At 35.7% G+C, this 22,103-nt stretch overlaps 3 protein-coding genes and 1 non-coding gene across 7 annotated transcripts in view; 2 read left to right on the top strand and 2 right to left on the bottom strand.

Annotated features, from left to right (window-relative positions):
• Positions 1-6,739, top strand: part of LOC112508849 (nuclear pore complex protein NUP107) — a 12,571-nt gene extending 5,832 nt beyond the window's left edge. For 3 of the 4 annotated variants that reach the window (XM_025113651.1, XM_025113649.1, XM_025113652.1), the window contains 11 exons: positions 455-543; positions 949-1,080; positions 1,351-1,473; positions 2,849-2,959; positions 3,073-3,261; positions 4,038-4,212; positions 4,306-4,462; positions 4,564-4,766; positions 4,862-5,003; positions 6,163-6,323; positions 6,412-6,739. In XM_025113651.1, the coding sequence (XP_024969419.1) occupies positions 455-543; positions 949-1,080; positions 1,351-1,473; positions 2,849-2,959; positions 3,073-3,261; positions 4,038-4,212; positions 4,306-4,462; positions 4,564-4,766; positions 4,862-5,003; positions 6,163-6,323; positions 6,412-6,588 (1,659 nt within the window). In that variant the 3' untranslated portion in view covers positions 6,589-6,739. The remainder of the gene's footprint in view (positions 1-454; positions 544-948; positions 1,081-1,350; positions 1,474-2,848; positions 2,960-3,072; positions 3,262-4,037; positions 4,213-4,305; positions 4,463-4,563; positions 4,767-4,861; positions 5,004-6,162; positions 6,324-6,411) is intronic. The other variant, XM_025113650.1, reaches the window with a different exon arrangement.
• Positions 56-129, bottom strand: TRNAR-ACG. The gene has a single exon. It is a non-coding gene; the product is annotated as a tRNA-Arg (tRNA).
• A 1,163-nt stretch (positions 6,740-7,902) lies between the features above and the next one.
• Positions 7,903-10,098, bottom strand: LOC112510400 (zinc finger CCCH domain-containing protein 62-like). Its single transcript, XM_025115803.1, has 8 exons — positions 10,015-10,098; positions 9,783-9,897; positions 9,634-9,695; positions 9,402-9,453; positions 9,208-9,319; positions 8,916-9,014; positions 8,707-8,831; positions 7,903-8,624 (listed from the first exon to the last, which is right to left on the bottom strand). The coding sequence occupies exons 2-8, from the start codon at positions 9,890-9,892 to the stop codon at positions 8,015-8,017; spliced, it is 1,170 nt and encodes a 389-aa protein (XP_024971571.1). The 5' UTR covers positions 9,893-9,897; positions 10,015-10,098; the 3' UTR covers positions 7,903-8,014.
• Positions 10,099-15,427: 5,329 nt separating this feature from the next.
• LOC112509406 (3-oxoacyl-[acyl-carrier-protein] synthase II, chloroplastic-like) lies at positions 15,428-21,603 on the top strand. The gene is made up of 13 exons (XM_025114348.1): positions 15,428-15,937; positions 16,728-16,933; positions 17,034-17,237; positions 17,564-17,674; positions 17,964-18,059; positions 18,137-18,182; positions 18,256-18,335; positions 18,526-18,594; positions 19,553-19,637; positions 19,754-19,908; positions 19,980-20,060; positions 21,212-21,271; positions 21,396-21,603. The coding sequence occupies exons 1-13, from the start codon at positions 15,559-15,561 to the stop codon at positions 21,516-21,518; spliced, it is 1,695 nt and encodes a 564-aa protein (XP_024970116.1). The 5' UTR covers positions 15,428-15,558; the 3' UTR covers positions 21,519-21,603.
• Positions 21,604-22,103: the final 500 nt, after the last annotated feature.

Raw genomic sequence — 22,103 nt, 5'->3', positions numbered from 1 at the left:
CGATCATGATTTTCCTACCCCCAGAGGGAAAGGCCCTTCCCTTTTGGGCCGGTTGTGGGCGAGGAGGGATTCGAACCCCCGACACCGTGGTTCGTAGCCACGTGCTCTAATCCTCTGAGCTACAGGCCCCACTCCGTCTCCACTGGATCTGTTCCCGGGAGTACCCTCAAAAAAAGGAACCTTTTCCGTAATGCTTTTTTTGTGTCTGTTAAGCCTGTTCATCATATGATGAATTTGTTAATTAGATCAATTGTTTGTTAGTCACTTTGGGAAATTTATTGAATTGATTAGCTTGGCATAATACTTTCTCTTGACACTCCCTACTTTGTACAAGTCTTCTCTTTACCAAATCATCTCAAAATGGAGATGTGAATACTTGATGAACATTTCCATTTCACTTATTATGAGGCTATACTTCTTTTGATACTTCCTCTGACCCAAGACTTTTGAACAGATGAGTCTAATGTTGGGAGATATTCCTCGTCTACTTGACCTTATTTGGTCATGGATATCCCCTTCGGGAGGCGATGAAGATATCTTCAGGTAATGTAGTAATCAATTGTCCATTTTTAGATTGATGTGGCTGGATTTCGATCTAGATGATATCCGTTTATTCTGGACTATTATCAAGGTTGAACAAAGAGATTCAGGACATTATACTATTATTATGACAAAATATCCAAAGAATATCGTTTCATCATGGAAAGAGAATAATGTTGTCACAGTCTTTTTTTATTCCATAACTATAAGTTTTAATGTTGTCCAGTATATAGAATAGCTGTATGGGATGTGGATGCCTTAAACATGTGTGAGTTTCTTAACTCCAGTGGTGTTTTAAAGTGTAAAGATAATGCCTTTTTACATATGCAAAGACTGCCCGTCATTCCTGAACTCAATGGGTTTGTTACTGAGGCCCTGTCTTATTCTGGAAATTGTGATTCCTGCCAGGCCTCATGGTGATCCTCAGATGATCCGTTTTGGGGCACATTTAGTTCTCGTCCTCCGTCACTTGCTTGCCGATGAAATGAAGGATGCTTTCAAGGAGAAGACGACAGCTCTTGGTGACCTCATTCTTCACATGTGAGTATTTTCATCTTAAAGGTATTTAACTGTTGTTTCTTACAACAACAGGTACACTGAATCATTGAAATTTGTTTTATGCATCATAGAGAATTTAAATGTTCAATAGTTAATTTTAGTTCGCCTATTAAGCAGCAATCAATTGTTTGTACTTGCTATGGTTCTCATTTTAAATTAATTTTAACACTAAATCATCATTCTGAAACATGAAGCAGCTTTTATACGTGCTATCTATAATGTGTGCTATCTAATTGGGATGAGTATTGGCAGGTACGCGATGTATCTTTTTTCAAAACAGCACGAGGAGTTGGTTGGAATCTATGCATCTCAGCTTGCACGCCACCGTTGCATTGATCTGTTTGTGCATATGATGGAGTTACGGCTGAATGGCAGGTGAATCAATGAGGAATCAGAACTCTGGTTTTGATCTCCTGATTTTAAGCTTAAGCGTTTGGCTATAGTGTTCTTGATCATTTGTTCACTTTACCTAGTTGAGACACCCTCTTTAGGACTAACGATATTTAGATAGGTGATTAAGATGATAATATTAAGTTATTTTGGAAGGGTCGTTGATTAAGCAATGCATATATCCCCAATTCAGCCCCATTGTTATGTGACAAGGTCCAAGCCCTGTGGTTTGCTTTCGTGTAAAGTGCATTAGACTTTCTACTTTTTTGCCCTCCCACCTACTACCAGAAAAACTGAATTAGTAAAACTTACATGTTGCGGCATATAAAATTACCGTTCATGCCTAGTCTAGTTCCAAAATCTAGGTTTATATAATGGTGACATCAAACATAATTGATTCTAGATCCTCATCTGGCAAGGTTTTTACAATGCTTGACATGTATTCTATAGTCATGCTTGATATCCTAAATTACATTGGCCAGGTCTGACATGTAAGTCGCTTGGTAATAAAGTACATTGCTTTAGACTATACCCTTTGAAAGATTACTTCAATTTTTATGTAATTTATTGATTTTGTGGGTTTATAGCTGACCATTTATAGTACCTTATGAACAATAAATGCTTACATTATTCTTGAATCCAAGTAGTATAGTAGATGTTGCTCTTGTTGTGAAGTTTGTGGGGAGTAAAGTTTGCTAAAATGTGTTTGATCTAAAGGGATGACTAAGTTCGACTAATTCCCTTATGTCAGTAGTTTTATGGGCAATAACAAGGAAGTTGGGCATGTTTTTTTTTAAAAGATGTGGACTGTTTCGCCTGTCAAAAGGAAGATGTGGACTATTTAAGTTTTCTTCTCTTATAACTTTAAAAAACAAGAGACTTGGATATTTTGGATGGCTCATACCGGCTACTGCCATACTGGTCTCATAAATATGCAATGGTTTCCTTGTTAGTAAGATACCATTCAAAATTTTCCTATTTGGTATGCCAGTATTTCTAATTTTGTCTTACCAAGGGGCATGTAAAATTTGTGCCTAGTCAAAGTGCTATTTTTTGGGATAGTGGAAGAACTACAATTGCTGCTGTCGTCGTCATAATTATTTATGCAGAATGTACTGGACTATTGTTAATGATATCAATGGTGATCTTTCCAAAATGATCACTTAGATAGGTATCCTAACTCGATAATTCCATGACAAATAGATTAACTGATTATTCAACTTTTTATGTATTTATCTAATATTTATCATTCACATATGAATATGATATGCATAGTTGAGAAATGATAAGAATATTTCTTTGTTTTATTTTCTATTGATATAAATTTTAATGTTGTTTTTTCATGCTTTTATGTTGGCAGTGTTCATGTCAGATATAAAATCTTTCTTTCTGCTATAGAGTACCTGCCATTTTCTCCCGGAGATTCAAATGGCAGTTTTGAAAAAGGAAGTTTTGAAGAAATTATTGAGAGGTTCTTAGTTTTCTCTTAATCATTTATAAACATCTCGAGATAGACATTACAACCACTTCTTTTGGTCTTCTTTTATTGCTGGCTTCATCTTCTGTTTCCTGTTACTATAACAGGGTTTTATCAAGATCACGAGAAGTGAAAGTTGGAAATTTTGATGGGTCATCTGATGTTGCCGAGCAATGTCGGTTGCAGAGTCTTCAAAAAGCTATGGTCATTCAATGGCTTTGCTTTACACCTCCCTCCACCATTAATGATGCCATGAGAGTTGGCACTAAACTTCTTCTCCGGGCTTTGATGCACAGGTAATTCGTTGCTGTAATTCTTAATGGATGTAAGTTCTGTTTTTACTGCGCTTTTGTGGTATTGGTTCTTAATAGAGTTGATCATTTGCAGGCTTGGGGCCAAGGGGCCTAATATGACAAACCACGCCCTTTTTTACAGGCTTGAAAACTCGCCCATACCCACCCTATAAACGGGCTGGGCTTTCCCACAGGGTAATGGGCCTAATTTTTTTTAAGAAAACAGAACTTATATAAAATCATAAGTTATGTAAAATAATTCAAAATACATAACAATTTTACCAACTCAAAGTTAACAATGTACATAATTTGAAAAAATTGTTTCACAAAATATGGAGTATTGATGAAGGAAATGACCAAATGAGATGATAAGGAAGTGATCAAATGAGAGAAAAATATTTTTAGATTTTTTAAAGTGTGTTATTATCATGAGTCATAATTAAGTGGAAATTTTATAAGTATCAAGAAATTTTAATTATAAAAGTTAATTATTATAAAAATATTAATGGGCCGGGAGGCCTGGCCAATTTTTTTTCATCTCCCATACCCGCCCATTAATTTTAACAAGTCAGTAAGTCCCGCCCATTTCTTTGAGACTGGTAATCCAAGCCCGCTTTTCTAGCGGACCAGACAGGGCGGGTCTAGCGGGCCGTCCCTCCCATGGCAGCTCTAGTTCTTAATTATTGCTTGGGGTGGATTTACCACACGTCACCATGATAATGCCGCCTTCTACTGACTGTTGCTAATATTTGGTATCAAAACTGGCTGCCTTGTTTCAGCAATGTACTTTTCAGGGAGTTTGCTCTAATTTCCATGTGGAGGGTTCCAGCAATGCCCATTGGCGCTCATACATTGCTTAGTTTACTTGCTGAGCCTTTGAAACATCCGTCAGAAACTCTGTTTTCTCCAGAGGACCACGAGATTTCTGATAGTTTGAGAGAGTTCGAGGATTGGGTATTCTTCTAAACCCATGTACGATTGTGTTTTCGATTTTGTTAAATGCTAATTGATAACATGTAAAGACTCTTAACGTGTGTTATTTACTAGAACGAGTATTACTCCTGTGATGCAACTTACCGCAACTGGCTTCAAGTTGAGTTAGAAAATGCTGAAATCGACCCCCCTGACGTTTCAAATGAAGAAAAACAGAGAGCAACGGTGGTAGCTATGGAAACATTATCCTCATCAATGACATTGCTACTAAGTGAGTCCATTCACCACATGGAACAAACATTCAACGCATACTCATCTTCACAAACATTTGCGTTTCTTTTTTCACCTGAATAATTGTTAATTTTTGAATAGGAAAAGAAAATCCGTGGTTGGTTCCTACCGAGGATCATATCTATGAACTAATGGAACCTACAAACCTTGAATTGCATGCCACTGCGATGCTCTGCCTACCTTCTGGTGAATGTATGTCTCCTGATGCCACCTTGTGCACAGCACTGACAAGTGCCTTCTATTCTTCAGTAAGCGAGGAAGTTGTATCAGATCGTCAGTTGCTGGTATGTTCACTTTTAATTCTAATACAAAAGGCAGATGATATTTATCCATCACAATTTGTGTGGTGTGTGGAATAACTGTATGTTCATATCTTCAGGTTAATGTATCTATATCTACAAAGGACAGTTGCTCCATTGAGGTTTCACTACGGTGCTTGGCAACAGAGAACGACGGATTTGGCCCAAATAAGCTTGCTGATGGTGGTGTTCTTGCTGCAGTTATTGCAGCTGGGATTAAAGGTACATCAAGAATTATAGGCTACTGCTAAAGTTTTACATATCTTGGAATTGAGTTGATCTGTACAAGTGCTCAATTAATGAAGTTGAATTTAGCAAGGTTTTAGAAGACGTAATCGGGCGTCGAGGCGTTTTCCTTCAACAAGGCGAGGTGCAATCCCCGAGGCGGAAATACATATACACCAAATTATGTATATATACTACACAAATATATGTACACTTATATACAATATATATATATATATATATATACACACTAAATCACTAAGAGGAGCTTTTTCAGTTGTTCGTGATAGAGGAAAGAGTGAAACTGTGAGATAGGCTGAGAGGGTGTGGAAAAATTGGTTGCTTGGAGGAAGAGGAAGGGTGAAACAACATTCTAGCTTTTGGGGGTTTTAAAATATTAAAAGTACACATGGGGGCCAAGGGCTTGGACTTTTAGCTTCCTAAAATAAAAAAAAGACGCTATAAAGAGAAGTACTAATACTGCCATAAAGCTTATAAAAATATCAAAAAAACCATTACCAAAGCAGATCATCTGATGCGTACACCTCAACACCGCCTCACGCCTTACCAAAGCCCCTCATTGAACCAAGGTGTAAGCCTCGTGTCCTAGGTCCTAGGTCCTTGGTCCAAGCCTCAGGTGTGGTTTTGAGCCACCTTGCCTCGAGTTGTATGCCTCAAACGATCTAAAACCATGGAGTTGAGTTGATGACATGCATAAGGCTGATAACATGTAACAGATGCTATAATCCAATATCCAAATTTTCTTTGTTCTAAATGTCTAAATTTCATTTTTGTATCAATTACAGAGTAGAAAAGTAATCCATTTGACACTTAACCAATATGGTATGATTGGTATCCTAGTCTTGTCATGGAGGAATGACATATTCAATGAATAGATAATGCTTATGGAGAACATAGAAGTTAGTTGGTGATGTTCGGTCAATAAGGAGCTGTTTGATTGGTTTTGCGTTAAGTCCTGAACAGATAAAGTTGTCTGTGGGGGAGATTTTTCATAGATGGAAGGAATGTGTAATTGGGAGTAGGTTGGAAGCCACTACAAACTGTCATGTATAGCTGACTTAATAAGCTATGAGTCTCATTAAGCTCATTAAGCTGTCAATAAACAGGCCCTAAGTATGAGAAATATGGGTTGCAGGTGAGCTGGCTGGATTTCAAGCTGGTGTAACGATGGAAATCTTGAGACTAGATGCTTGGTATTGTGACAATGATGGTTCTTTGGGAAGCCCGGCAACATATATCGTAAGGGGTCTATGTCGCAGGTGCTGTATTCCAGAAGTGATTCTTCGATGCATGCAGGTAATTTTTGTGTAGTTACGTTCTCTGCCATTTTTAATACAACTACTTCATCGGATGTTAATTATTGTTGACGTTTTGTAAATGGTAGGTTTCTGTTTCTCTTATGGAGTCGGGTAATGCACATGATGTCCAAGATGAGTTGATTGAATTAGTTGCGGGATCTGAAACCGGGGTTCTTCATTTGTTTAGTCAAAACCAATTGCAGGAATTCTTATTATTTGAGAGGGAATACCGAATATGGAAGATGGACGAATCGGCTGCTTGAATTTTCTGCATTTTACTTGTTATGAGGTTTTGTGAATTTTGAAAATATTGAGGATAAGGTAGCATTTTGTTGTAGTTAATGTTGTTTTGGTTATTTGACAATTCCGATATTAATGATTAAACATGGTTGTGGAATATATACACGTTTGGTCTTTCATCGTGTACAACTGTTTGTGGACAAGTTCAAAACGGATTAGAACCCTTCACAATCAGAAGCTTTGTTTATGACCAAAGTTCAGGAGGAAAGGATCATAACCTTTTGAATTTCCTTAGTGGTCGTTTGGTTTGCGAAATTCGAAAAATTTGATGGAATTAGAATTATAAATGTCTTTGACAAATTTCAATTTCTTTGTTTGGTTCACTTTTTGAAATGGATGAAATCTTTCAAATCAATAAATTCATCATTCCTTAACATAACAGAAGGAAATGAGTTCTATCACCGCCCATCCCCTGCCTCCATCACGACCATGCTACTATTGTTCATCACGCCCACCCCTAAACCCCAGCACCACCACACCACTACTATCGTTGTCACCCACCCCATCCACCCTATCCCAACCCATCATTTACCATCATGCCACTAATGTTCACACCCACCCACCCCTCGACATCCCTAGTATGACCATGCCACTACTGTCACGCCCTAACCTAACCCTCCACTACTACTCTTGCCGTCATAACTACCACTCACCCCTACCCCACCCCACCACCATGCAACTACTGTCGCCGTCATACCCACCTACTCTCAGCTATCCGACCGACATCCCACCACTATCGTCATTACAATTACCACCCCCGCCACCCAGCCCCACCCCTAACCCAACCCCCACCCCACCACACCACTGTTATCGCCGTCACACCCGCCACTCACCTCCACCCCACCTACCTTACCCAACCCACCACTAACCACCATCCCACCACTATCGTCATAGCTACCGCCCTGCTACCCACGCCAATCCCCGCCCCCACCCTGCCCCCACACCCAACACCTCCTATTCACGTTATGCTTTGTACCTAGTCGACGCTTCGTAATTACAATTACATCAAAATGTTGGTGATTTTAAATATTTGATGACACTAAAATCACCAACATTTTCACTAAGCTAGTATTGTGAAGGAAGAAGTTGACTCGTATCGGTTTTCTGGAAGTAAGTGTGTCGATATATATTTGCATTAAATGCTTGTTTAGATATTCAATTGTAAGATAAGATTTAACCGAGACAAAATTTGAAGCAAAATTCTGGAATCCTCTGACATACAAATTTTAATTTCAAAATTTGAGTGAGTTATATATGCTCACCATTTATACAAAAATTAGCATCATCTGGAACTCAAGTGCGTTGCTTTCCTTGCAGGATCATTTGAAGATCCGCTAAAACATAATTGCCTCGAAAAAGGACAAAAAGAAACATAGGATAGATGCACACTCAATGTAGATATTTGCAGTTAGTACCATAGTGGCACCTTCCTTGTGGATAGTATCTACACAGCTGCTGCCTCTGTCCTTGATGGTGATGATCCCTTGGTAAATGACCTTGTTGGGAAGTATGGCTTTGTGGTAAATTCTGCACCTCCCTTGGTAAATAGCCTTGCTGGGAACTATGGCTTTGTGGTAAATTCTGCACCTCCCTTGGTAAATGACCTTGTTGGAAAGCATGGGTTTGTGGTAAATTCTGAAATGGTCTTGAAGGATATAATCGACAGTTTTGTTCAGCCTGAAAGGTATTTCTAGAAGAAGTATTTGGCTCCCATCCAACCGCACTCCTTAACATGTTAGAGTTGATGTTTTCTTTATATGAACCTTCATGAGGATAATGAATCCTGCTCATCAACGGTTGGTGACGTAAAACCTCTGTATATGGTACACCTGCGTGTGGATGTGTATCTGATGGGGGAGGCCAATTTCTAGTTTCATGTTGAATTGAAGCATTTTGGAAGTCCGGCTTTGTGGGGTTCTTGGCTTTAATCATAGGGCGGGTAGGAGATGCTGTTGTTTTCTTCGCTTGATTTTCATTCTGAATGTTCCCTTTTGATGTCCTGAGATGAAAATAAACTTGTAAATGTTGTTTTCGATGCTGCTGAAAACTAAACTTTTTCTTTATAAACACCAACGCTTTACCTTTCCCTAAGTGCCTTCTTTATTTCCTTCTCCTGAAGGCGTGCTGCCCTATAACTCCGGGCAGTGTTGCCTCTAAAATGTTTCTCCGACAAAATTTTCTGCCTTTCACTTTCGTTTTCCCATCTCTAGAATTAACAATAACGTTCAGTAAACTACACAATACAATAAAACCTAAAAAGGAATGCAGCGTGAATCAATAACATACGGACCTGTCTCATTGTCTTTAATCTGTAAAGGTTTCTGCCTTTGATGAGTAGAGGATGAAGGGGAGGGAGTGGTTTCACCCCTTTGCTCCATAAAACCTCAATCTAACAAGAAGAAACGTAAAATTTAGAATTTGCAAGTTACGAAGGGTCAAGAACCTTTGACTGCAACGTATAAACTGAATGAAAATGTAGACCTCAATCTAACAAGTAGAAATGTAAAGTTTAGAATTTGCAAGTTATGAAAGGTCAAGAACCTTTGACTGCAACGTATAAACTGAATGAAAATGTAGCTAACCGTAAATGTATGTTGCTGTTTAGCAGCACCATAGCTTTCTTTCACTATCCGACCAGCTATCACCCTCGTGCCACAAGGAGGACCAGTAGCACTCCTTGATGCAATGCTAAACCTGATTATAAACCAATGTAAAAACGACATCTTTGAGGAATGTAATCAACGAACCATAATTGTATTACTCAATAGATCCTTACATTTCATACACATTTTGTTCGAACAAAACAACATCTCCTGTGCATGAATCCCCTGCAACAGTTGAGTTACTCCTTATAAGCTTTAAGTATCAAAACAAAACACGAAATGCAGATATGGAATACAAAGAGATTATATACTGAATGGTAGACACAAAATCGATTGTTAATGTTAAATTTTAAGGTTTGTGCAAATCTATGAACTATATACAAGTTTAGATAAAGCAGGAAGTACCTTTACAATTCATAACAAAACTACAAGCAGGGTATTTATGTTCTCCTTCACCATTCATAATACTGGGATCAAGCAGAATCAATTGTCATCAATATTAGTAATTAATCAAATGCACAAGAACAATTAGATCTTCAAATGATCAAGCATACCTAATGTGCTCCTTAATGCGATGAATGAGGATATCTTTTTTGCCTGTTAATCTCAACCCATGTTTCCTTAGATAGAGCTTACATTGTTCCACTTTCAGTTTCTCCACCATGTCATCTACCCATAAAAGAGGGGCAAAACGGGTAATAAAAACATTAAAGAAGAGGCATTTCATCGAACACGTGTTATGTTCATCTTCCGTTTATAAAATCTAAAGTTAGGTTTGCCATTAACCTTCGATGATCTTTTGAACAATCTCTAAGCTTTTCTGATCACTTGCATCAGACTCAGGTGCGACAATCTCTACACAATCAACATTCTGATTCTCATTCTCATCGTCATTCACTTCCACGGGAATACTGAAAATGAAAGAAAAGGATACAAATCTGGAAGTTTTAGAACAAAACGTATTGAAATTTGAAAAATTTAAAAGTATACTCAAAAAGAGGTAAAGGTAAATCACCGAGTTCTGGATTTCTTGTTGATGGAGAGATTAGAGAATCTTGATTGAGTGTCTTCTAAAATGTAGAAGCTTGGGTCCCTTTGAGAATCATCAGAATCGCACATCTCTTCTTCTGATTCAACTTCAAAGTAATTTTCTGGAGTCATTAGTATGATTGAGAATCAACAGATTGTGATTCCTCTTCTGGTTTGACGATCGTTCTGATCTCAAATTGGTTTTGTATATGTAGCGTTTAACTTTGGTGTGGTAACGTTCGAATTTTTTGAAAATTGGAACGCGTGGGCTTATAGATTATAGAGGGCTTTTTCCCCATCGATTGGGCCGGGTTTTGGGCTTTAAAAGAGCCCAATCTGATTTTGTAAGGCCGGTGTTTTTGGGTTTGATTGATTTTTTTAGACTGTTTCACGTCAGGTTATTTTGGGTTGGTCCTGTCCCTAAAATTTTACAAAATCAACCCATAAATATGTTTAAATATACACTAGAAAGAAGGGTATCTATGTAATGCAGCGAAATACATTTTGATTTTAATGTTTTAGTTTATTCTGTCTTCGTCGATGTTATAATACGATCTTATCTGGTACTGAAAAAACAATAATGTTTTTATTTTTTTTGAATAAAATATAAATTTAAATGTATCATAAAATTTTGAAAAAGAATGTATCGATTTTAGTATCAAATTAAATATTTAAAAGTTCTTGTTTTTTTGTGTAATTTCTTTAATTTTTTTATTATAATCTAATTTAGATTTAATAATGAACTAATTTATATTTTGGTTTAATAATATAATTTTTTATAAAGATAATATTTAATATTTCGTTAGAATTCAATAATTATCCTAAATATATTTTAGATTTTTTATATCTAAAATAAGATATATATCCAGTATTTAATTATGTTTATCTGCAATTAGTTACACTAATTCAAGCATGGAGCTTTAATAAGTTGTATATACGGACAATTTACTTGAATTTTATATAATGTGCGTCAATAAACAGTACTTAACGCATTAAAAATGATTTTTAAAAGTTTTTATCAAATGCTTTATAATATAGTATAAATAATAAACCCACAAACTTTCAGATTCTATTTTTCATGAATTGTATTATTTATTTATTTTTTTCATTTTTTATTTGCAATAAAATTTAAGTCTTAGAAATCCTTAAATTCTAGAGTACGACATTTATAGACCATTAATACAAATCACAAAAAAGTTAGGTATGCTGAACGATTAAGCTGAAAGGATGTCTCCTATTGGTGGAACATCATTTGGATAGTAGTGTTGTAATTATGGAGTCTTAAAAGTCATATATTATTAGTCCGGATGATTATAATTTCATGTACTAAATTCTCTCTTTAAATAAATTTTCTTTTTCCTGAAAAACCCAAAACAATTTAATCTGAATATCCAATTCGTTATGCGAGACGACTAATTTCAGGGTGACCATTTGTTTTGTGGGTAACCCGGAATCTCCGCACTTGAACCTCTGTGGCCACAAAGGTATTTTTATTCCTTTTGAATTTGAATATGGGACCTTCAAACATTTTTGATATTTGGAGTCAAACTCAAACCAATTAGACACTACTCTTGTGGTTTATTAGTCATTTTTGTATACAAACATCTGTGATTACAAATTTTAATATTTCTTTTGCTCATGAAAAATTGCAAAAAAGAACATTAAAAAATAACTTTTGAAGAGAAATTAAGGGGTTGTTTGTTTATCTCTTAATAGTTCCATTAAGAAGAATATCTAAATCATTAAGAGGTGAATCTTGTTTGGCAAAAAAAAAAGTCTGCCTCTTAATGGTTCTAAAACCCTCTGAATTATTTTGTATCATTGATCTTTCTTAACCATTAAGAGCCCTAATTTCATTGTACACAGTTATCAAACAATTATATTTCATTTTGTATTATATCATGAGAGCCTCTTAATCATTCTGCTCACTTAATTATTTTGCACCAAACCATTCAACAATTACCAAACAATCCCTAAGAAAGGTGAAGTGTGTAACATCAACTTTAACTCTTTGGTTGCATTGTTGCCAAGGATTGTTATGTTAGGTACATACCATACCTAACCAAACCTTTATTCATAAATGTTGCTTTTATGTTTTTAACAACTATTCTTCCCATTTAACCTTTTTTATTGACATGTGACAAACAAATGTTTTGAGATATAAAACACGTTTGTATTTTCAAAATACGATATAAGACTTATGTAAGTTTGGTTTTTAGTCATTGTCTTTATCTGCAATAAATTCTATGGATGTAAAGTTTTGATTATGCCACTAGAGCGTGGTCCTGGATGATATAAGATATCGTATAAAGCCGAATTGGTTAAAATGGAAAGTTGTCATGGGGGTGTTGTGGCAAAAAGTTCATGCTGAAACTGTTTTTTTTTACAGATTAACCATCAAACCAACTATGTTACATGGGGGTATATTAACACATGGTAGAACTATGTTTGACTTGATATATACCAAAGATGTCTTCTGGACAGTCTTGTGAGTTGCACAGATCAAATATAAATTGAGGGAGAGGCGATTGTGGTAGTTTGGGAACGTTCGTAGGTGACAAATGCCGGTTCTAGTAGGTTAATTGAAAGTGTGACAGTCGAGAAAGGCGATAAAGAGGTGGGATGAGCAACTAAGGTTAGACCTGACAACTTTAGGCATCTCCGAAGACACGACATCTAATAAGAGCTCGTGGAGAAATAAAACTAGAGTAGTGGACTATGAGTCGGGGTTCGTAGCTAGCGTAGATCGGAGGTAGGGAGGTAGAGAGGTAGAGGGTAGGAGACATTAAAATTAATCGATGTCAAGTAGATCCCGTTTATCACATCAAAATAGATAGAAAATAGAGATTATTAAATGTTTATTATGCTGATTAAAAAAGCGTCACAATTAATTGAAAATTAAGACAAATTTTATTAAATTTTAATATATTTTGCATACTGGTATTTACTAGATTATTACCTTACTGTGTCGGGATGACAAGGACCAATGCATCTTATCTGGTAACAACAACTAAGGTGGTTTGTGTATTCTATTGTGTGTTGAATCAATTGACGTATTTCAGTTGACTTTTAAATGGTTTAAATGATTGGATATTTCAGTTGAATTTAATTGAAAAAAATTGATTCAGATTTCAGACTTTAGACGTTTGTCAGTTTACAAAAACAAACAAGTTTATTGATTCAGATTTCTGACTTCAGACGTAAAATCAAATAGTCGGACTGATTCAGATTCAGATTTCAGACATCAAAACAAACAGTCTGACTAATTTAGATTTCAGACAATAAACTTTGATGACCTAAAATGTTACCTGACAAATGACTTGTCGATAAACTTACCCGATTAAACATTTAATAACGGTTTCTTAATGGATAGATTAAACATTTAATAAGGGTTCCGATAGATTCTTATTAAAAAAATTAAGTCGTCCAATCTTAATAGGGGGAATAATTTATTGCCGAATGGGTGTAGTTTTTATTTATTTATTTATTGTATATATCCTGCAAAATAATTACAACTTTACAGCAAAAAGAAAAGATATTCCCATCAGATTCAGATTATAGCATAATTATTGATGGATTAATAAATGAATTTGGCAAGAAAAGGGTTTTTACTTTTTAGAAACAAATGAATATAAAATTTTATTTTTTTTCTAAGGGGTATATATAAATCTTATTTTATATCAAAATCAGATTAAATTATGTATTGATAATGTAAAAAGTAAGTCTTGATGTTGATATGTAAGTAAAAAATTAGTAAATATAAGTATCTATACTATATTATAAAACATTTGACAAAAACTATTAAAAATCATTTTTTTTGCATAAAGTATTGTTTATTGATGCAGATTACTTAAAATTAAAGATTACAAATAAATTATTCATAAGTACAACTTATTAAAGCTTCATGTTTTAATTCGTGTAACTAACTACAAATAAACGTAATCAAATAGAGGATAAACATATCATGTTAAATATAAAAATTCTAAAATATAATTAAGATAATCATTAATTTCTAATCAAATACTTAACTATTATCTTTATAAAATTTTTCAAAAATTACACAAAATAGAGAAATTTTAAATAGATAGTTTAATACTAACATGAATATATATTTTTTTCAAATGTTTAGGATATTTTCATATTTATATTTTATTAAAAAATAAAAACATTATCGTTTTATCAAAATCATCGAATACCCTTCTAATAACATATAAATATATATTTAGCTGATTTTTTTTCTTCTAATTATGTACTTTGTAGTCTGTTATTTAACTATTTAAAAATATATCTATTTGATATGTACAAAGAAGAAAACGAAATGCAAGGTTACTTTAATTAAATATTTAAAATATTTTTTAATAAAAAACAAAAAAAACACGTCTATCAAAATAAAACGGGGAGTGCTAATGTCACCCCCTTTCATGTCAGAATCAGGTTATTTCAAGCATTGAAAATGTAAAAAATATGCATTGATGTTGATATGTGTGAGAAAGAAATTCATAGTAGGAATGCATTAAACAATGCATAAGAGTGCATTTAGCCCACCCTAATAAAACGTTTTAATATTAAATAACGATTATCGTTAAAAAAAAAGAAATTGTGAATAAAAATGCACGGTCAAACAAAGACAAAGAAGCGATCGTTTAATTGGAAAAGGGAATTTGATACTGAGGATATCTGATTTGGGTCTTTCTCTTTACCCATTAATTTAAATTAAAATTACTCCAATAAAAACGACATCGTCTTCACTCTCAAGTCCCAATTCTCATTCCCATTCCCATTCCAGTTCCGATTCCAATTCCAGTACCAATTCCAATTCCAATTCCAGCAACTCATCCTGTGAGTCTTTGGGTTTTACCCTTCTTTTCCGATCAGATATACTCCTCAATTGGAATTATAAGAATTCAGCAATTTCTGAAATTCAATGTGAAATTTCATCTTGATGGAATTTTTTTCAAACTTTCAGTTGAATTTTTGATGATGATGATGATGATGATGAGTATCAAGTCTCTATCACGAAGATCACAATCACATTATCATTCTTTGCAGCCACCCATTTTCAACTTTTTGACAAAATTCACGTTTTTTGTATGATTCTCTGACGATTTTGGCAGTCTTTAACACCAAATTAACTTTTAATAATTAATCTACTGTTCACAGATTTTTAGTTTTTCAAACAACGGAGGATCAGTATTCATCAATTCGTCATCTTTCACTTCGATGACAGCTTCTTCATCGGAAATCCTTCTTGGGTTTTGATTTTACAGACTTCATCGTTCAGGGTTTGCTCTACTTTCTTCAATGGTGGCCTCTACCGCCGTCGCTTCGCCGTTCTGTACATGGTTAGTGGCTGCTTGCATGTCTGTTTCCGGCGACAAAAACGACTACCGTCCTAAACCATCGCCGTCGCCGGCACTGTTTTCATCGTCGAAAAGGCTCAGTCGGTCGGCCAGACGGAAGTTATCGGCGGTGACCGAATGCAATAATTTCTCCGGTGGCGGTGGATTGATGTCGTCTTTATGTGGGTCTGGAATTATGAACCTGATGAATTCGTTAGAGCCATGTGAGGAGTATTATAGGTCTACATTTGGTTGTGAAAATGGGTTCTCCATTTTTGGTTTAAACAACGTTTTTTCGAAGAATCGCATTCAGAAACGGATCAATCGAGCTGCACAAATCGGTAAGAGCCATGATTACCGGATGGGTTTCGATAAGTTACACATTTTGCGAGAAGGCTAGAAATTGCAATATCATATATGATTACACCATGCGTATGTTGTCAATTCAACATGTCTTTAATCATACATGATTAAGCTTGTGTATCATTGGTCTAATCATATATGATATTGAAACTTTTCTCTTTCTTGCAAAATGTTTAACTTCTCGTTTGAACATGTCTGGTCCATATTTCCCCTAATTACGATTCTATTTGGATTTTTCCAATTTAAGATTGTAGTATGATTCTATTTCTAGTTTTATTGAAATGCGTTTTTATCAAAAAGTTATACATATAAATCTTTAATGTATATCATCCATCACATATAGATCCTACAAGATCATTATTTGTTGATTAGTTTATTGTTTTTTATATGTGTGATCATTTGTTCAACAGAAACATAATAAATATGAAACTAAAAGTTAAAAACTAAAAAAATGACACTAACGAGATTCAAACTCGGATCTTGGTGGAAGTAAAGCCTTGCAAACCAACTCCAAGGGAAACTTGTGTCCTTATTGTAGTTCAAAATATAGATGGTGGTACACAACAAATTGATATTTTTTACACTACGATAGGGGAACGATGCCGTGGCCCGTGCCACCGTATCCAATACACTAGGTCCGCCCCTGTCTCCAGGGCCCTGGGATTAGTCAAGGTGCACGCAAGCTGGCCAGACACTCATGGTTAACAAAAAAAAAAAAAAGATAGTTTCCAGTCTAACAGTGGCTTCTTCTTCTGCCATTGATTTCAGGCAAAACCACAGCAATCGCTGTGCAGCCTGCAAAAGATGCTACAACAAAGAAGAAACCTGTCACCAAGAAAAGGAGAGTCGTGGTGACGGGACTTGGTGTGGTATCTCCGGTTGGTCATGTTGCAGATGTCTTCTATGAAAACCTAGTCGAAGGTGTTAGCGGCATAAGTGAGATTGAGGCTTTTGACTGTGATCAGTTTCCCACTGTAAACATATCTTCTACCCTCCTTTCTTGCAATCAAATGGGCATCTTTACTGTTGTTTTCATTCAGTCTTCCTGTGTTGGTAACTTCCGCTTTCTTACAGAAAATTGCAGGAGAAATTAAGTCATTCTCAGCTGATGGATGGGTTGCACCAAAACTTTCGAAACGGGCAGACAAGTTTATGCTTTATTTGCTCACTGCCGGCAAGAAGGCATTGGAAGATGGTGGTGTTACTGAAGATGTCATGAAAGAGTTGGATATTGCAAAATGTGGTGTCCTCATTGGGTCTGCCCTTGGTGGTATGAAGGTTAGGGCCTGCTTGTTAGCAGCTTAATGGGACTCACAAAATATTCAATCAGCTATATGTGACTGTTTGGTAGTGGCTTATTGATATAGAAAGTGACTTAAGCTTTATGCAGAAAACCAATTTTTTTTCCAAACCTGTCCCTCAATTGGAAAACACGCTCCTTCCATTCATGAAACAATCTTCCCAATCTATACAGACAACTTTATCCATACAAGACTTAATGGGAAACCAACCAACGGCTCCTTAGTTTAGCTTTAGCTTTCCAAAATGGGGAAGTTCTGAATAGTTTACCATAGAAATCTGCTAAAAACTACTTGTTTAAACAGGTATTTCAAGACGGAATTGAAGCATTGAGGATTTCATACAAGAAGATGAATCCTTTTTGTGTACCATTTGCAACGACGAACATGGGTTCTGCAATGCTTGCAATGGATTTGGTAAATATGAAGTTTCTGCAAACTAAACCACAAGGGTTGTTGCATAGTAGTTGAGGCCCTGGGTGATGTGGTGAAATATCCCATCGGCCTAGGGTTCCATTCCAGGTGTACACAACAATTGTGGCCACTGAGTTTATCAGAGCTGATTTCTTGCAGTCACAATTTGCTGGGATTAGTCCACGCATAGCCTGAGACACCCTTAAAAAAAGAACTTTCTGCAAATTAGGAGATGGGTATGAAGGAATATGAGATTGTGGACTTATGATGGTTGATTTTTGCTGAAATGCAGGGTTGGATGGGGCCAAACTATTCGATATCTACGGCTTGTGCTACTAGCAACTTTTGTATATTAAATGCAGCCAATCATATTATCAGAGGTGAATCTGTAAGCATCGTTTCTGGTTCTCGTTCTCTAAAAACCACCTTCACTTTTGGTCTGGACTCAATCGATGAAATTTACAGGATATGATGCTGTCTGGTGGTTCTGATTCAGCCATCATTCCTATAGGTATTAAGCATATTTCATGTTTGGATGCATATTGATCCATTCTTCATGGATAATTATCATCTTAAAATCGCAGGATTGGGAGGGTTTGTTGCTTGCAATTCTCTTTCACAGAGGAACAGTGATCCAACCAAAGCGTCACGCCCTTGGGATGTGGTATGAATTTTGTTGGAGTGAACCATTTTTCTTCGATATATGTTGGAACCCCCTTCTCTCTTTAAGGGTACGTTTAAAGATTGATCTGGGGGTTCCACATATTCTCACAAATTTAAATGGTAGTCAATACTAAATGGATAGCTTCTTTTGAATAAACCTGATGCCATCTTTTGTTTTTACAAAATCGCAGAGCCGTGATGGATTTGTCATGGGTGAAGGTGCTGGTGTTCTCCTTCTAGAAGAGCTAGAACATGCTAAGGTACGAATATCTCAATTCTACAACCTATATATACACACACACTATATTATAAAGCATTTGACAAAAACTCTTAAAAACCATTTTTTATGCATTAAGTTTTATTTATTGATGCATATTACCTAAAATTCAAGATTACAAGTGAATTGTGTGTATCTACAACTTATTAAAGCTCCATGTTTGAATTCGTGTAACTAAATGCAGATAAACATAATCAAATACTGGATAGGTATCTCACTTTAAATATAAAAAATCTAAAATATATTTAGGATAATCATAGAATTCTAACAAAATACTAATTATTATCTTTATAAAAAAATTATATTATTAAACAAAAAATAAATGACTTCATTATTAAATTAAATTAAATTTTAAGTTAAACAAATTACACAAAAAGAACAAGAACTTTTATATATTTAATTGATACTAAAATCAATACATTTTTTTCAAAATTTTATGATACCTTCAAATTTATAGTTTATTCCAAAAATAAAAACATTATCATTTTTTTAGTACCACATGAAATCGTATTATAACATCGACGGAGACAGAATAAAGCGAAACATTCAAATCGAGATGTATCCCGCTGCATTATGCGAGTACCCTTCTAATATATTTATATGTATATATATGTGTATATATATATAGAGAGAGAGAGAGGTTTAGGAGAAAACCCTTCCATAAAATGAAAAACTGAGGAACACCTTAATAATTATTCATCATTACAGTATGTGTGTACAATTAATTGAAGATATTTCCTGGTTTCTATGCATGTTTGCATGTTATGCACATGTGCACACCAAACAAATTACTTGTATGCACGTGCACATACCTTACAGATGAATGGTTATTAAAGTGTTTCTTAATTTTTCACTTTTTTGCGGTTTTCCCTGAACCCGACCGTTATATATCATCTTCTTCATGAATGATTTGGCAACTGAAATGAAACATGGATTGGCAGGCAAGAGGTGCAAAGATTTATGCGGAATTTTTGGGCGGAAGCTTCACTTGTGATGCTTACCACATGATTGAACCTCATCCCGATGGTGAGCTTGCTCCCCCACCACTCATTTTCTGGATTCACTAAGCATCTTAATCATTCAACACCAAACCATTCACATCTACCAAAAAACGTCTTATTTGTTTTGGTTACTGAAATTAGGGACAGGAATAGCTCTGTGCATAGAAAAGGCGTTGGCTCAATCTGGGGTTGCTAGAGAAGATGTTAATTACATAAATGCCCATGCTACATCCACACAGTCTGGTGATCTAAACGAGTATGAGGCTATCATTCGTTGTTTTGGGGACAATTCTGAGGTAATCTTGATTAAATTCAGTGCCTTAACTTTGATTCAATCAGTTCTAATATGGTTTTCTAAATCTTGTAGTTGAAGATAAACTCCACAAAATCAATGATCGGCCACCTGCTTGGGGCTGCTGGTGCCGTCGAAGCAATTGCTACTGTCAAGGTAATTAGACAATGAATTTAGCATATATATATACAAGTTGAACATATATAGCCATAGGTTCATTTGAGAAGTGGTAAGTATTTGAGAAGTAGAGAAGTGATCCTAGCCTTCATCTGGTCAAGATTTGTGGCTTTGACTGTGAAGCACCGGATAATTCCTCACATGGTATGCTGAAGATAGAGAGGTAGTTTTGGTTAATTTCTACAATAGGTGGCAAAACAAATGCATATGTGAACCCGTGTGATTCACATATGAACTAATTAACATGAACCCGTGTGATTCACATATGAACTATGGGTTCACATATGCACTTGTTTGTCGCCTATTTGTAAAAGTTACGAAACTCTAATCCTCTATTTTTCTCTTGACCAGTCAAAGCCACAATTTTTGACCAATCTTGATCGTATGAAGGGCTATGATTACTTCTTTACTCCTCAAATACTTACCACTTCTCAAATGAACCTCTCCCTATATGGCGAAGGATCGTGTGAGAAGAGAAGTTATGGTGAGAATTGTAAGAAGAGATCTGAACCCTTGATCACTTTTAATCTCATCTCGGTGCACATCATTAGTGTTGACATTCAATTAGGATTGTTTCAAGGGTGGAGATCTCTCTTCTTAGGCTTCTTCTCACCAGAATACAACCCATATATGTATATACGTATATAGACTTAGGATCACTTGAGAGAACAAATTTTTGGTGAGAAGCGAAAGTTGTGAAAGTACCCTTATATTATGTGATGTTACATCATATTTTGTGAAGGTAGTGAAGGTTACTTGACCTGAATGTGTACCTTCACCGGTTCACCTAGTAACCATTCATCTGTAAGGTAAGCACATGTGCATACAAGTAATTTTCTAGTATACCCACGTGCAAAGAAACTAGGAAACATCTTCAATTACTTGTAAGCACATGTGCACACCGTGCAGATGAACGGTTATTAGAGTCTCCTTGAATTTTTCATTTTTTGGGGTTTTCCCCTGAACCTTCCTCTCTCTCTCTCTCTCTCTCTCTATCTCTCTCTCTCTCTCCTTCCCTCTTGCTCTCTCTCTCTCTCTCTATATATATATATATGTTATAGATCATTATAGCTAAGGAAATTGAGAGCAAACCTGCATTTGGATTGAAACTGACATACACCATTATGTAGGCTATACAGACAGGATGGCTCCATCCGAACATCAATCTTGAAAATCCAGACGTAGGCGTGGTATGTATTCAGTCACCTTCTTTTCAGAGTCATTTCATACAAAAGAACTCTAATTTAAAAAAAAAACCTATGAATTTTCGAACGACCATATTAACCAAAAGAATCTCTAATGTTGTTGAAGTAGGATAAAGAGGTGCTGGTGGGTGCAAAGAAGGAACAATGCAATATAAAGGTAGCACTTTCCAACTCCTTTGGGTTTGGAGGACACAATTCATCCATCTTATTTGCCCCTTACAAGGATCAGTAACTCCAATGGTGCAATCCATTTTCTGTGTAAATCCACAACTTTGAATGCATGCGATACAAGTCACAATCACTCTTTGATTTGAACTCAAATGTTGCATAAGATCCTTCTGGTCATTTGAAATAATATCCGTTCAACTACTCGTTGCTCGTTGGTCCTAAAAAACGGACCGTATTGCAACACGGCTGCTCGATTACGCAATTGTGGCTTTTGTTATTTTTTCAAATGTAACCATCAAGAAAAAGCTAGTGGCTTGGCTATCTTTACCATGAACTAAGCCAAATCTACCCTGCATACGAGGTATGGTTTAAGACAGGGTAGGATGTATACAGACCTTTCCTTTATCCTAGAGACTGATTTGTGAAGACCATTGGCTTGTGACGAAGTTTTGAAACTCTTTTTAAGGATTCAAAGACTTTGAAAGGATTTTGAAGAGTCTAAGATGGCAAATCTATAATAAACCGAATCAAACGGGTGAACAACCACCTGAATGTGAATTTGAGGTCTGGAGAGGTGGAATATATGTAAAATCTGATATCTACTCCAAAGAGTAAACTGGTTATTTTTGTGAATATACCGAGCTTGTGA

The sequence above is a fragment of the Cynara cardunculus genome, assembly GCF_001531365.2.
Source record: "Cynara cardunculus var. scolymus isolate 2C chromosome LG 3, CcrdV1, whole genome shotgun sequence".
NCBI lineage: Eukaryota > Viridiplantae > Streptophyta > Magnoliopsida > Asterales > Asteraceae > Cynara > Cynara cardunculus.
This window is presented reverse-complemented; position numbering and strand designations above follow the sequence as displayed.

Bases quoted from the DNA above. Each gene is read 5' to 3' on its own strand.
- LOC112510400 (XM_025115803.1), bottom strand. From the start codon at position 9,892: ATGGTGGAGAAACTGAAAGTGGAACAATGTAAGCTCTATCTAAGGAAA. The intron at 9,320-9,401 runs GTAAGGATCTAT...GTTTATAATCAG, and splicing joins GAACAAAATGTGTATGAAAT to GTTTAGCATTGCATCAAGGA. The intron at 9,015-9,207 runs GTTAGCTACATT...TCTTCTTGTTAG, and splicing joins AACAGCAACATACATTTACG to ATTGAGGTTTTATGGAGCAA.
- LOC112509406 (XM_025114348.1), top strand. From the start codon at position 15,559: ATGGTGGCCTCTACCGCCGTCGCTTCGCCGTTCTGTACATGGTTAGTG. The intron at 18,595-19,552 runs GTACGAATATCT...ATGGATTGGCAG, and splicing joins AAGAGCTAGAACATGCTAAG to GCAAGAGGTGCAAAGATTTA. The intron at 20,061-21,211 runs GTAATTAGACAA...ACCATTATGTAG, and splicing joins AAGCAATTGCTACTGTCAAG to GCTATACAGACAGGATGGCT.